At 42.2% G+C, this 15950-nt stretch overlaps 3 protein-coding genes across 6 annotated transcripts in view; 2 read left to right on the top strand and 1 right to left on the bottom strand.

The window, feature by feature from the left end:
* The first annotated feature begins 222 nt into the window (after positions 1-222).
* Positions 223-3439, top strand: cyp2u1 (cytochrome P450, family 2, subfamily U, polypeptide 1). Its single transcript, XM_068726967.1, has 5 exons — positions 223-801; positions 1046-1696; positions 2464-2625; positions 2796-2963; positions 3052-3439. The coding sequence occupies exons 1-5, from the start codon at positions 375-377 to the stop codon at positions 3231-3233; spliced, it is 1590 nt and encodes a 529-aa protein (XP_068583068.1). The 5' UTR covers positions 223-374; the 3' UTR covers positions 3234-3439.
* Positions 3440-4315: 876 nt separating this feature from the next.
* Positions 4316-9587, top strand: hadh (hydroxyacyl-CoA dehydrogenase). The gene is made up of 8 exons (XM_068727479.1): positions 4316-4672; positions 5400-5528; positions 5607-5764; positions 6011-6137; positions 7342-7431; positions 7512-7584; positions 8041-8157; positions 9036-9587. Exons 1-8 carry the CDS (start codon positions 4556-4558, stop codon positions 9152-9154), a joined length of 930 nt encoding a protein of 309 aa, XP_068583580.1. The 5' UTR covers positions 4316-4555; the 3' UTR covers positions 9155-9587.
* An 877-nt stretch (positions 9588-10464) lies between these two features.
* lef1 (lymphoid enhancer-binding factor 1) overlaps positions 10465-15950 on the bottom strand; it is a 41239-nt gene continuing 35753 nt past the window's right edge. For 2 of the 4 annotated variants that reach the window (XM_068727309.1, XM_068727310.1), the window contains one exon: positions 10465-12185. The gene's annotated coding sequence lies outside the window, so the exon portion shown is untranslated. The remainder of the gene's footprint in view (positions 12186-15950) is intronic. The other 2 variants (XM_068727306.1, XM_068727307.1) reach the window with 1 other exon arrangement.

Below are 15950 nucleotides of genomic sequence, written 5' to 3'. Positions count from 1 at the left end.
GATATTTCTCTATTTTATACTCTACCTGAATCTTTTTGATCTTCTTTAATATAAATCAATTGTATGCACTTTTATTTCTCCAGCCTGTGTCTGTGTAAATAAACCTGCGTTGCCTTGCATTGGCTGACACATCCGTTGTCGTCACTGTCGAAGTGCACCAATCACAACAGGTCACATCGCTGTCAGCCAATGAGAAGCCAATAACGGTCCGACCCGTTTGTCGCTGTTCCACAACATCACAGGAAGCGCACGAGCGACGCTTTTAAATACTACTTTCACCTAGTTGGGATGTTGTTGTTGATTTAATGCGGACTCTGAGGATACTCCCAAACATGTGATAGTGTTGTCAGTCCGCTGCATTTCACTTTGACGCCATGGCTTCGCTGTCATGGCTGGAGCGTCTGAGCGGCGCTGCACTGTCACAAGTCGACATGGCAGCGTTGCTAGTGTTCCTGTTCGTGTTGTGTTTGGTTTATGCTCATAAGAAACGACGGGACCGCGCAAATATCCCGCCAGGTCCGAAGCCGTGGCCGTTAGTCGGCAACTTCGGCTCCTTCCTCGTCCCGTCTTTCATCTGGAGGAGGTTTGGGCAGAAATCAGACAGCGCCGACAAGAGCGCCATGATTGTTTTAACGGAACAAGCCGAGGTGTACGGTAACGTGTACAGCATCTTTGTAGGGAGTCAGCTGATGGTGGTGCTGAATGGCTACGAGGTGGTCAAGGATGCGCTTTCAAACCATCCCGAGGTGTTCTCCGACAGACCAGATATCCCTGCTGTCACCATCATGACCAAACGCAAAGGTAAGCAGCTGATTCTCAGCCTTATCTCCATGTTAAGTAAACACCAACAACTCCGTTTCTGATGTATTAGATACACCTAGCTAGACTAATGAAGTGTAATGAGAATAATTGTTGTATTGGCAGTAGTGATAATAGTTTAGTAGTGGTAGTAGCCTGCTGACAATTGTAACTGGGTATTTATAGTTGAGAATGAAACTGACCAAATATATCATCCCCCCTTGTCTGGTTTGAAATTGAACTTCAGGGATTGTCTTTGCACCTTACGGGCCAGTGTGGAGAAAGCAGCGCAAGTTTTGCCACACCACCCTCCGAAACTTTGGCCTGGGGAAATTGAGCTTGGAGCCTTGCATCCAGCAGGGCCTGGCGACCGTCAAATCAGAGCTGCTGCAGCTGAGCGAGAGGTCTGGGTCCAGCGGCGTGGACCTGGCCCCGCTGATCAGCAACGCCGTGTCAAACGTCATCTGCTCGCTGATCCTGGGACAACGTTTCCACCACGAGGACCGCGAGTTCCGCAAGATGCTGGACCTGATGGATCGTGGGCTGGAGATCTGCGTGAGCAGCCCCGCGGTCCTCATCAACGTCTTCCCCCTGCTGTACTACTGGCCCTTTGGGGTGTTCAAGGAGCTGCGTCAGGTGGAGAGAGACATCACGGCGTTCCTGAAGGGGATCATCGCAAAGCATCGGGAAACATTAGATCCTGCCCACCCGAGGGACCTCGTAGACATGTACTTGATGGAGATGTTGGCCCAGCGAGCCGCTGGAGAGGAGAACAGCAGCTTCACAGAAGATTATCTCTTTTATATAATAGGAGATCTCTTCATCGCTGGCACCGACACCACCGCGAATTCAGTGTTGTGGATCGTGCTCTACATGGTCTTGCACCCTGATATCCAAGGTAAAGGTAGCTAAAGTCCTTTTCAGACAAATGTAGCCCTTTGTGTAGTTAGCTTGACAGTGACAGATTTTAGTTATAAAGTAGAAAAGCAATGATCTGTTCCTAGTGGCCAACCAGAAAATGAGCTCTGCTCAAAGGTCCCAAGGCAGATTTCCAATTTATCTTTTTCATGATGTTTTAAGACGTCAAAAGGCACGCGATCAATCCAGTTAGTGAGGGATTCACAATCTGAGGTGAGGCACAGCTCGTTGCTGCCTCACCTCACTGTCTCCTCTCTGTTTGAACAGGACATGCACAAATTCAACAATTTTGATTATAAAAATGATTGGAATCATACAGAAATTTAATTTATAGCACAGATCAGTAGAGACATATACATTTTTATTTTTATTTTATCATTATTTGTTTTTTACTTTTCAGAGCCTCCCCTAACCGCATGTCCCTGAACATTGTAGAGCTTTATTATTTGTAGTTGAGATACTGACCAGAGAAATCTATGTTGCAGAACCGAATGTGAAATGTTTTTAGGAGGATAAACAAATCACAGATTTGGACATCTGCTGTGGTAACCCACGGCTCGGAACACTTCCTTGGTGTAAGGACAACAAAAATGTTGATTATGCATTTAACCACTTCTCCAACTCTTGCACAACGACGTCGATCGGCACATAAGCCACACTTATTTTGTACTCATTTGCCGAGATGAGGACTTCATTAATCATCCGAGAATAACATGTGTAGTGTTTTTCCCACATATGTGATTTCAGACAAGGTCCAGGCAGAGATTGATGAAGTGGTGGGCACACATCGTACCCTGTCTTTGACTGATAAGGGAAGTTTGCCTTTTACTGAAGCCACCATCATGGAGGTGCAAAGACTGACTGTTGCGGTTCCTCTGGCTATTCCTCACATGGCCTCCGAGACAACAGGTGAAGTATTTATTTGTATTTCACGAGTCCTCTGTCAATAATCAACCATTCAGGTTTCAGAGTCTCAGATAATGATTATACAATCATTATCTGAGACTCAGGGATGATAAAGATCTACTGAGCTGAATTTAGTTGATTTGTCGTAATTTTTCCCCCTTTTTTCCCCCCAGAGTTCAGAGGCTACACTATTCCGAAAGGAACAGTTATTGTGCCCAACCTGTGGTCTGTCCATAGAGATCCCACAGTATGGGACGAGCCAGACACTTTCAACCCAGCACGCTTCTTAGATGAGGAGGGAAAGTTGCTCAGGAAAGAGTGCTTCATCCCATTCGGGATCGGTATGCCGTTCCTTGCTCGTATCAGCCAAAGAATCGCCGATACATCTTAGTTGTCCGTGCCCCAATGCGCTAATAATGTATCTTCCAGGTCGCAGGGTGTGCATGGGTGAACAGCTGGCCAAGATGGAGCTGTTCCTGACGGTTACCACCTTACTGCAGGCCTTCAAATTCCGACTGCCAGAGGGAGCGCCTCCTCCTACACTGAACGGACGATTCGGCCTGACGCTGGCTCCCTGCCCATACGCCGTGTGTGTGAGCCCTCGGAGATGAAACACTGGAATATTCTGTTCCAACAGATGTTTGCTAAATCAAAGACCTTTACCCACCGCAATGTGGGTAAAGGTCTCTTAGAGAGACGATATAATGTTTTCTGATTTGAACGTAGTTCCTTTTGCTAAAGCAATTCTGGCTGCATATCATCTGTTCATCTTTACAATGCTATGATCCAAAGCAGCTTCTAATCCTCTCATTTAGGAAGTGGGAACCAGTGAATGTTTAATATATTGTTTAATATATATATATTATATAATATAAATATATTAAACATTCACTGGTTCCCACTTCCTAAATGAGAGGATTAGAAGCTGCTTTGGATCATAGCATTGTAAAGATGAACATATATATATATATATATATATATATATATATATATACTTGATATACACACACTTGATATACACACACTTGATAATCAAGTTATAATTAAGGTCTACAATCAGTTTTATGATGCGTGCCACAAAGAAATTGGCACACGTGTTTATTAGGGCATTAAGATAAGGACTTTTCAAATATATTTTCCTTATGAACTTGATGAATGAATTATTGGCAATGTGTCAATAAAGAGTGTATCTTAATAATGCTTACCTCAATGTATCATGAATATATATTTTGTTCAATCAAATTTTTGTCTACAATTGTTGACATTTTATAACGAGTATGTGTTGTAGCCCTGTGAAAAACACAAGACCATCTTTTTATTGCTAGAAACTTTGTTATTGAAACAAACAACTTCAATATCATAATTTCAATCTAAAAGAACAAACTGATTTCAAATTATGATCATTTTGAAAAATAAGAAAACAGTTGATAAGAAATGCACAGCCCAGGGCTTACTGTTGTTTTTATGAGGTGTTTAGTGTACAATCAGGTTGCACAAAGTGAATTATGATTGTAACAAATATATATTCATATATCTCAATGCTGGAGAAGAGACTGCAAGGTGAGGCAGTCTAGACCACCTGACAACATACAACAATTAAAATATGATGCATTACTGTTAATTAAACTACCCGGCGTTATATTACAATGCTCCACCTTGAACAGACAGTAGTCAACATTTTGAATTCAGTGGAGTACTTTTACATTGTGTACTGCAGATTCTGAATATTCGTGTACAATTCCTGTCCAGGAGTTTTCGACATGCAACGCTTTTAAGTAACCATGTGTGTACATGTTTACTTGGGAGTGTATAAACTGTATGTGTGTGAAAGGTCGTCGTGCGACGTGATCACGTGACCGCCGACCTTCCTACTTCTTCTGCAGCGTGCTCCCGGTCTGATCGTCCCGCAGCAGGCTGACACCGTTCACACATCATGGCGTTCTTCACTCACCAGATCTGCAGAGCTTTGTCGACCTCGGCTGTGAGGAATGTCGTTATTAAACACGTGACGGTCATCGGAAGTGGACAGATGGGTGCGGGTATTGCGCAGGTAAGCGACCAAATGTTTAGCCATGTAGCTAGCAAAGTAGCTTCATTATAGTTAGTGGAGCAGCTGCTCTTTAACGGAGGTGGGGCGGTTGCGCAGACGTACATTTGCCAAACTAAACCAGTTCCTTTTAACAAAGCACCTTTGTGTCTTGTGCAAGTTGTCCAACCTGCAAGATGTGACATATTATATCATTCTTTCAAAATAAAAGCCTGTTGTTGGATTATATTTCGTTGTGAGTGAATGGAGTGTCTTGTCTCCACAGTACAACCACACATTGATCCATTAAGGAAGTTGTGTTGTGAAATAGCTTAGTTGTCATTCATTAAACACAGTTGTCACCTTGTGGCGTGACATAACGAGATAAGACTCAACTCCGATGAACTGCAGGATACACATTTGGCCACATGGTGTCGCTCGCCATAGAAACTGGAGAATGTGAGCTGTGTCTCAAGTACAGTATATTATATACTACGATATACACTGTTTTGCATTTGTTGTACAAAAAAAAATAATCTGACTTTAAGTGTGGTACCAAATTTTGTCGAAATTCTGTTTCTCCTCCAGCTGTTTCACCACCACTGGTGCATTTTGTGTCCTCCACTTCCTTTGTGCTCTATGTGGTGGGACAAAAGTTAACAGCAGCACACTCAAAAAAAAAACTTCATCAACATCAGTGACATTGAAAGCTGTGTTTCTAGTTGTTTTTGACCTAATGTCTTTCTGAAAGGTTGCTGCATCGACTGGTCACTCGGTGACGCTCGTGGACACAAATGACGACGTCCTTAAAAAGGCCGTCAAAGGAATTGAAGGGAACCTCAAAAGAGTGGTGAAGAAGAGGTTTGCTGATAAGCCAGAGGTGAGACGGTAGATCCCCAGATCAAATATAAACACCAAAGTAAGAGAGTGAAATGTGATGAATTAATGTTTTATTCAGGCGGGTCAAGAGTTCATCCAGAAAGCCCTGCAGAATGTGTCGACCTCGACAGATGCTGCAGCTGTAGTTCAGGCCTCGGATCTTGTGGTGGAGGCCATTGTGGAAAATCTAAAAATCAAGCAGGATCTCTTCGGTGGGCTTGACAAGCTGGCACCAGCGTGAGCATTGTTCTGTTTCTGTGTCATTTTTTTTTAAGCTATATCAGTTCAATTAGAAACTCAATACTGTTAATGTTCATTTCTAAATCTAAGACCGAGTTTTGATCGGAGACGGAAGTTGGCATGGTACATTTGGTGGCTTTTGTGAAGGAGAATGAAATGGAAATTTCTGAACCTTTATTTATTAACTGCTGTCTATATTATGTTTTATGTCTGCATCCGTTTTTCTGCACGCTTTTTTTTTAGACACACCATCTTTGCCAGCAACACATCCTCCCTGTCCATCACTGACATCGCCAGCGCCACTAACAGGCTGGATAGATTCGCCGGCCTTCACTTCTTCAACCCGGTCCCTGTGATGAAGCTTGTAGAGGTATGACCCCGCAGTTATTTTCCTACAGAATGGGGTTTCTAAAAAGGGTTCAGAGGGATGAAAGAGAAGATGATTTACACATAGATATGCATCCTTTTTATTAAAAATGAAATGGAAATGAATACAGTATGTCCAAACAAGTAATTTTCTCAAGAGTACACCGAAATTTACTCTGAGACAACTGAATCAGAAAAGTAAACGCCATCAAGCCAGCAGCTTAGTTTTGCTTAATCTTTCTTTTCTCAACAGGCAGAAGGATCAAGGAGAAAACGTGTTTTTTTTTTTTTTTAACATTAAGTCACATTTTTCATTAATGTAATAGAAATATAGTCTTGATTTGGTTGTTGTATTTTTCTTTTCTGCTTAATGCTTAAAGGCATACCGATTCTGTCGTAGTTGCAGCAATACAACAGTCCATAAAAAAAAGTGGCAACAGCCAACAGTTTAGCCTTCAAGTCATCTTGCTATTGGCCGCTCCTTTTCTTGCGTAGTCACCAAATCGTAGACGGGGCTGGTAACGGCTAATATTATGCTAATTGCTATATGTAGTTGTGTCCTACGGGGCTTGAAAGAAGTCAAATTAAGGCGGAGTTCAAACTGCTCCAATGTGTCCCCCTCATATTGATACAAAATATTAGACCTTATTTAAAACCTCTAATGATAAACTACAATTATTGATTGTGTGAGAATACAAACGGTGAGAGGGATTTTATTGGCAACTCATATATATATATATATATATATATATATATATATATATATATATATATATATATATATATATATATATATATATATATATATATATATATTTTTTTTTTTTACAGTTAACATATTGCTTAACTGCATTTGAAGTCATTTCAAAATGCTTAAAAAATAAAAACATTTGTGTTTGAAATATTTCCAGTTTATTTATCTAGGTGACTTTAAACTACTAGTAAGCTGATGGAGGCGCAGCACCACCTCCCTCTATTGGCCATCCGCCTCTGCATTTTGAAAAATGTGTTTATTCGCTTTCTTACCGACACTTAACTTAAATTACTTTTATTTCACGCTCATGTCTGTATGGTACATGTACAGCTACCACAGTCAGTTGGGATGCCAGTAGCTCAGTCTGTGGGATTTAGCTCAGGTCAGAGACACTTGTATATTGCTGATAACACTTAATTAGAATCAAATTTGCTTAAGTATTAATCTTTCATAGGTCATTGGAATCTCAGCAACAAGCCAAGAGACTGTGGATTGTCTTCTGAACTTCAGCAAAATACTGGGGAAAACACCAGTGTCCTGCAAGGTGAGATTTTCTGTCTGATGTCGTCGTAGCTGTCGTCTCTTAACAGCCCACTCAGCAGCATCCGACATCTCTTTATTCAGGACACGCCAGGATTCATTGTAAACCGCCTACTTCTTCCCTACATCATAGAGGCCGTCCGTATGTATGAGAGAGGTATGTATACCTGCATGTGCACCTGTGTTATGTCAATAATAAAACAGTAACGTTTGTGTATTGTTACCGATGATACAATGAGGAAAAATAAGAAGAAAGGTGAACTCATTCTGCTTTTAAATACAACCATACATCTTTTAAATACAAGTTTCTCACCAAATTAAGATGAGCTTAGTTTGTTAGCAAAACACACTTCATTGAAAATGAACAAACACAAAGTAAAAATCTCCAAAACTGTCTTTCCACTGTTTCAACAATCAGCTCCGGTTTGATCAGAATAAGCCCTCAATTCACAAGAGTTGGATGTGAAAATATCCTCGCGCTACTTTCTGAGCTTCGCTGGGTTTCAAACAGCACCAAATATTCAGGTTCTAATTCAGTATCCTTTAGTATAATCTTGTAGTTTTTGATTGATTTTGTATTGTTACGGTTTTGTTTTTCTGTTTCCTCCCTCAGGTCATGCATCCAAAGAGGACATTGATATTGCCATGAAACTTGGTTGTGGTTATCCCATGGGACCGCTTGAGCTCGCAGACTATGTAGGACTAGACACCATGAAGTTCATCATGGATTGTGAGTAAAACTATGTGGGAAATAGAAGTATGATATAACCGGTGGTGGTGGATTGTTACTAAGTGCATTTACTCAGGTACTGTACTTAAGTTGTTCTTTACTTGACGCCTTTCTTTTCACGCCTCTTACTTCGACCCCAAAACATGTCGGAAGGAAATACTGGACTACATCTTTAGTTACTTCACCTTTTTTTTGACATTAAAATGTACAAGTACAGCTAATTGATAACTATTTTGAAAACCATTCAAGTTCCAGCTTCACAAATTTGCTGCTAATTTAAATGATTTCAATTTATTTTTTATATATTTTTGAGGTTCGGACAAAACGAAGCATTGCCACAGTGTCACTTTAGGGCTCGGGGTAACGGTGATGGCATATCACACTATTTTCAGAATTTTTACAAACTAATCAATCAATCGCTTAATGGAGGAAATAATCAGCAGATTGATCCATAATGAAAATAATCATTAGTTGCAGTCCTATACTAAGTTATTTAAAATAAGCTCCACCTCAGTCAAATCCTGTTTTACATTAATCCAGGAGTAAAAATACCCTGATATATTTAAGTACAGTACTTGTACAATACAACAGTCACACGGCCAATTATACGCATCGAGTACTTTTACTTAAAATAACCTTCAATACATTTTTGTTTACTTAAGGAACATTTTTATGCAGGGTAGAGTTTAGGGTATTTTTACAGTTTGGCATTAGTGCTTAAAGGATACTTCCTCCACCACAGGATCTGAATTTAATTTAAAAGCGTGCATGCCTGTGATAATATACAACTGCTGGAAAGGAGAAACAAAGCTAGTTCAAATGAACTGATATGTTAAATGTAAAACACTTAACTTGTTTTTGTTACTCCCTATCTTTAGATTGGTCTGCAGCGAATCCAGAGAACCCATCCTTCGCCCAGAGTGAGTTGCTGAACAAGTTGGTTGCAGAGGGCAAATTTGGCAAAAAGACAGGAGAAGGATTCTACAAGTACAAGTGATTTAATCACGCCACTGTGAAACTAGTCAGAACTTCAGAACGTAAGCCATCCAACAGGAACTGATTAGAAACGAAAATAGAAAAAGTGCCTTCTCTATGGACGTCCACTGAATGACATCTTTTTGTGCGTTAAGAGATTCTATCTGATTTAAAATCTTTTTTTTGCAAATACTTGATGTCTGTTGTCATTGTAGGTGTGATTTTGACTGCTGTGCAGATACATACAGAACTGGGTAATATTTATGCTTAACATAAAATGTGAATGTCTCTGATATCTACTAGTCAAATTTAATATTGGTGGTACAATAACGCAACAAAAATTGATTGGACTTACTAATGTGACCTGAGGCATTCAGCTGTGCTTACTAAAATGTGTTGTGTACATCCTTGAGCTGTAACAGACGTGTTCATTAAATTTCCTTACTCATAAAACATTTTTTTGTGTTCTTTTTAAAACTTAAGGTCGTCTTCTTCCCTGCCTTTGCTGGCACATTGCTGCTCATCGTGGCGCATTACCGCCACCTGTTGGTTTACCTGAAGCTAACGAGGCTTTATTTGTTCCAAATTAAGACAAATCAAGTGGAAATCTTTGCAAAAATCCTTGTATAAATGTGCCGGCGCGCTGTGTGTCCGGACGAGTGATTAGAGAATCTTTCCTCCTTCAGCAGGTGAATGTGAAATCAGCTTCTAGTGTCAAACTCTGCGTGGACATCATTGTGCACAGTTAAGCTCAAACATCAAAGTGAAGTAAAAGGCAAAAGCACTTTGAGAGGAGGACCACTACTGTATACGAACAGCCAATATACTCTTTATTAAACTTAACCTTTTATTTAATCAATATGCTATTTCTAATATTGGTGTTAAAGGTGTATTTGATTATCCGAATCAAGACTTAAGATAGAGACTCTTTCGGATTGTGAATGAGACAAACGCAGCTTTTGGGAATTTATAAATAAAATTGACTTGAATGCATAGAATGAATCATTTGTCAGATGCTTTTGGGAATGTTGAGCCTCTTTAAATTGTCCTGTTGGACAACAGGAACACAAGGTGGTGCTGTTTTACTTAAAATGATATCTTCAAGAGGCACAATTCAGATGTGTCTATAAATACACTGTTCCTTTGATCTTGGCAGTTTAATAGAACATATCTTTTACTTCAACAATCAATTGTTACCTTTAGAGTTTTTACACTACTTAAAGTCTAAAGACAATGTTTACATGGAGACAGGAGAAAGAAAACTCTCACCCTTTAAACTGATCCAATTGATAAAGATTTTTATACTCACATGATCTAGATCTCTTGTTTTCATGATCACAATAATACTGTGTGAATGAAGCCCCAAGCGTTGTGTGCTTTTGGAGTTTTGAAGGTAAGTGTAAAGTTTCCACAAAGACTTAAAACATGTTATATCCAATGTGTTTTACCTGCTTCACACCATCAGTACATACAGTACATAGCACTACCACATTATGCATAAATACATTATAATCTCCAAGGATGACACACAGACTGCTACATCTGGCACTTCCAGCTCTGGTCTTTCCACCACACAAGTGATCAAATGAGCCAATGGTGCCTTTTTTATTTTTCTTACAAAAAAAACAAAAACATGTTGAAACAGTTCAAATATGACCACTTGGGAAGCAAAATGCTATGCCAAGATGACAGTGACCCAAAATATGATGATAAAAAAAAGGAATTCATCAAGTAATACTAGAAGAGAGCATTAAAATCATAATGTTACAGAGATGCTTGCATGGAATAAACAACATGGCTAGAGACCACACTATTAGCTACCAGAGAGAAAAGACAAAGGTCCATTGCAATAAAAGAAAGACTGCCAAGTGCTGGGGTAAATATATATATCTGCTTCATTTGTCATGTTTTAGAACAATAAAATATAGGCCTCTGAGCCATCACTCTCGCCTTTGTCCTAATGTTGCCTGCAAAAATACCAAGAAAATTGACATATCCTGACAGTTTTAAAAAGTACACATACTGAGCATTATTTTACATCTGAGCAAGACTCGAGGTCACTATTTGTTACAAATAGTTATCAAAAGAAGCCTTAAGTTTCAATTTTCTGCAAGATGCTTCAACAAGAAAAATGTCTTTCCTGTGTCCAAAGCTTATTTTTATATATACCACTATATTAAAAAAAAACAATATTTAAAAAAAACAAAATCACTAAAATATACACCGAGAAATTGAAACAAGGGTTCAAAATACAAAAAAAGCATTCAAAATCAAATTCAGTCTAAAATGAAAAGCAAATCAAAACGTTGATCCTTTTTTGCACCAACTGGTCAGCGACAAACTAAAATGGCGTCTTGAGGACGTTTTCGTAGACGAGATGAGATTCCTCCGGCTTCCTTAGTGCAGTCTAAAAAGAGGTGTTTGGTCGGTCGGGCGAAACCCCAAATGGTCTCAAAAATCCAGGGAGAGAGAGAGAGAGAGAGAATGGGGGAGTTCAGGGAGTGAATGTCGGCCTAATGAACTATACAAAGGAACCGAGGTGACAAATAACTTACAGTAACTTAGAGACAGGTGTTTGGGCGGTGCAGTGGAGAAGTGTGTGCGCACATGTTTGTCAGTGCCGTGCCTTGGGATTGCAGTAAAGCTGATTGTAAAAAGGAAACTGACGAAACACAGACGTCAAATTGATGTGTGTTTTTTGTTTTTTTTTCGGTGAGAGAACGTGGTTGCGTGAGGGTGCTCCTACTAATCATGATTGTCTTGTTCAGTTCAGTTCAGTGTCTCTACAGCAGGCGCCTTGAGGACGCGAGTAGAGTCCAACAGTGAAGTGTTTTTGGTGGAGGTGGGGGGTGGGGGCATGTGACTGTGTTGAAGGAAAGGGGAGTAGGGGTGAGGAGAGATGGGTGGAGGGGGAGTGGGGTCCTCTGAGAACTGGAGGCTTTCAGTTTGGAGATTTAAGGGTCTTCATGGAATCTAGCAGGCCTCCATCTCTAGCAGAGGGCCCGTAGCTGCTGCCTTCGCTTTGCATGTGGAGAAATTGTTCCGTTTTCCTCCTGGAGAGAAAAACAAAAACAAAAACAAACAAAGACAACAAAAAAAAAACCTTTTAATTTAACCAAACTATGAAGTCACTGCATCTGTATCCCAACAAAAAGAACATCAGTAACTTACACCAAAACACTGGTCACATTCACGACACATTAACCCAAACCAGACACATCAAGACGACTCAGAATGACTCAAGAGTGTCTCACCACGCCGGCATACCTCCACATTACCTGTCATCACCATCTACATCGTCAATCATTGTTTATATTGTTGTAGTGTTACAGCTGATTGAAAGCCTTTGCAGCTGTGTTGAGCCAAAAGCGCTGAACTACAGAGGGGTTATAGGTCAGCGACAGGATGTGGGCCGGTCTAGCTTTGATCTAGTCTGACACGGGGGTTGCCGTGACCCAGCTGGCAGTGCTACGCTCTTCTTTGCCCTAACCCTGACTGACTCATCACCTCCTCTCACTCTCTCAAGGCGAGCACCCGATTGTGTAGCTTCTGGGTGACATTTAGGCTGCCGCCGCAGGTGGGCAGTGGGAAAAACAAGACGAGGAAATACTCTCCACGCAGGAGGATCCCTGCGTTGACCCGGTTAAACTAGCAGAGTTCATGGAACCGTGTTGGTAGTTGGTAATCTGAAACCAACGCGGTTCAGGTGCAGTTTGACGCCGCGGTGTCAAAATGTTACCTGACTGCTCAATCCACTTCACAGGACTCTCACAGAATCGGCCCCCTTTTCCATGATGGGAAAATTGTTTGTCATGCCGCACAAGTGTTCGTTTCCCTGTCCTGATCTGGGCTCGAGCTAACACAACAGGGTTAGCTTCAGTTATTGACAAGCCAAGGAGAGTTATTTTAGACCCGAGCAGCATCAAATAGATTCTGTGATCAAAGTGGAGAGGCAGAGACAGAGGTGGATGGATGCCTCCCGCGACTAAAAAAGATGGATGTTTTGTGAAGACGAAAAAAAGCGGAATTAGTTTGCTTTCCTCTTGTGGCAAAGCCAAGAGTGTGTTTTTGTAGGAGAGAAGTCAGCTGATCCCTGCTGCTCGCTGCATCTTAACACTTGAAAAGTCTTAACACACACACACACACACACACACACACACACACACACACCACCCTGCAGACTGCTTTACCACATGTGGATAAAAGGGAACAGGACAGAGGCCACCTTTCCCCGAGGAGCGCTGACCATGAGCGGCACAAAGTAGAGACTGAAAGGAGCACAGCGCGCTGGGAGAAAGAGGGAGCCCCTGTCGCTTCTATTTACCTCCGCCGCCCTCTCCCTTTTCATCCCAGGATCTCAAAGCGGGCCCGCACGCCCCGGCACTGCACCCTGTTTCCTGGGGAGCATTTTTTTTTCCTTCCCCCACCACAGACATGAAAAGCTTTGGCCTTCCTGCCTGGGGAAGAGGCCTGAGGGGCTGCGGGCGAGAAGCGTGTGCATGTGTGCGTTTGTGTGTGTGTGTGTGTGTGTGCGCACTAGTTTAAAAAAAAAAGCTCGGTGGTAACAGCAGGGATGTGTACTTGCGTGGTGGTTGGTTGTAGGGGGGCACCAGGCCAGCTCTTCACAAGGTCCAGCCGACACAAACACTGGGATTCAGGAGCAACTTGACCCCTCCTCTACTCCTCCTCCTCCTCCTCCTCCTCCCTCTACATTAGCGCTCAGGAATGCCGCCTAGACTTTTTTTGCAGGAAATGAAACGCTCCTCTGTTCAGAGGGCTAGCGAAGGTTTAGTCTCCCCCTTCTCTCTCCCCCCAATTCCTTTCCCGCTACGGGACGGCGGGAGGGAGGAAGGGGGGGGGGAAGGAGTCGGACAAGCTCTCGCCCAGCTTTTGAAGTGTGGGAGGTTAAGATAACTGGCACAACCTCGCGTCTCAATCGCCGCTTTCACCTCCCAGGCCAAATCAAAGAGGCCGCAGCTGGGGCCCGCCTGCCTTATAGCCCCCTAACCTCCAAACCCACCCACCTCCTCAGCTCCGTCTCTCTCTACACACAGCTCTGGGGTTTCTTTTGGTGCCATTAAAAAGGAAAACACCGCCGACAAATTACTCTAAAAATATGCCAAGTGGAGAGAGGTGTCTCCAGCACAGGCTGAGGCGCAGACTTTACCATGGCAGAGACAAGAGGGGGGGATACAGAGGACAAACGAGAGGGAAAGACCGAAGATAGAGATCAATGCAAGTACAGACATGTCATTGTCATTTTTGTAATCACTTATTATAAGATTGTATTTAACTGTTAAGATCTGGGAACATGGTGACATTGCTAGAAAGAAGTCTGACAGTCTCTAAGTCACTTTAAACTTTTTACATCCCAGCAATTAACCTAGCGAGTACAATCTTACCAAAATGTAGGAAAATAAGTTGTAATAAACCAGAATCATCCTGTCAGGTCAAAGTAAGGGCGCAAAAATGCCCTCGCTAACTTTTAAATTATGCACACAGGTAGGGCTGCAAATAATTTTTTACTCGTTTATTAAAAGATTGATTAAATGCAATCATGATTTACCAAAGCTCAAAGCAACAAAGGGCTCGTGTTGATTGACCAACCAAAAAAAACTAAAATGTTAGATTTACTTCTACAACTGTCAACACATTTTCTGACCACTGACCAATTGATGGATGAAGTGCAAGTGTCATGTGTTTCTGTCAGTAGCTTTCAAATCTGATGAGGATATGAATGCTGAAGCTGCTGCCTCCCTTTTTAATTTTAACCTGAGATCCAGAAAAACAATAAGTGGCACAACGTTGTTACGTCATCCACTGAGGTCAGCTCAGTCTAGCTCAGACGGACAGACTCGCGAGCTCTAGTAAGTATAATTGTGCACACATTTAGATTAAAGTCTGGTGCGGTGGCGTGTCTTGGCACGCCAGTGATCGTGGCCTGGAACATACAGCTGGCTTTGGTAACACCGTTTCAAAGGAGCCTCCTCTAAATACATTTGTAGCAGCACTGCTCTTAAAGACACAAGGGGGAAATAAAGTGAGCGGGGCAATAAAACAAAAAAATAGCACCTGGAAGACAAAGCAATGTTTGAAACAAAACGCTCTGCACTGTCAGCACGTTCTTCAGCTCCGAGACATAACACGTAAAAGGGCTTTGAAATTTTTAACCTCCAATCAAAAGGCAGGCTCAGGGGATGCATCTTTTCCACGGGGGCTATCAGAAACTAACAAGTCGAGTCAGGAGGGCTGAAACTAAGAGGCTGAAGAGAAGGAAGAGGAAAGACGGTGTCTGTGTTAAATATTGGAGAGAAGGGAAGGGTGGGGTCTGGTTGTGGTCAAAAGGGGAACAGGGAGGGGGGAGTCACCAAAACCCCAAACCTCAGGCATGCGTGGGTGAGACTATGGGAGTACAGGAGGGTGTGGGAGGAGGAGGGGGAGGGGGGGGGGCGTTGCCCACATCTGAGGCGGCATCGCTGGGGGCCCGGGCAGCTGAAGTCTGGCTGTGTGCCCTCGAACAGCTCAGTCTGAGCCGCTGCAGGCCGGGGGATGTCGGGAGAAGGGGACGTGGGGGGGAGGGCACATTCAAAGAGCCGGCACAATTACTGCTGCCTCTGCTGTGGTCTCGCTTCAAAGGCCTCCACCGCCACTCATATTCACCGTCAGGACAGAGGAGAGGAGCAGGAAGAGGAGGAGCAAAGAAAGAGGGAAGTGAAGAGGCAGAAAATGAGTAAAAAGAAGAAGAAAAAAGGTTTAGCCTCCTTTAACAATGGCTAGAATGAGTCAAGCGAAATAAAAAATAAACACTGCTTCCTGTC

This window comes from Cebidichthys violaceus, unplaced genomic scaffold, assembly GCF_023349555.1.
Source record: "Cebidichthys violaceus isolate CVI_PGR_0920_01 unplaced genomic scaffold, fCebVio1.0.p SCAF_4, whole genome shotgun sequence".
In the NCBI taxonomy this organism is placed as follows: Eukaryota; Metazoa; Chordata; class Actinopteri; order Perciformes; family Stichaeidae; genus Cebidichthys; species Cebidichthys violaceus.
This window is presented reverse-complemented; position numbering and strand designations above follow the sequence as displayed.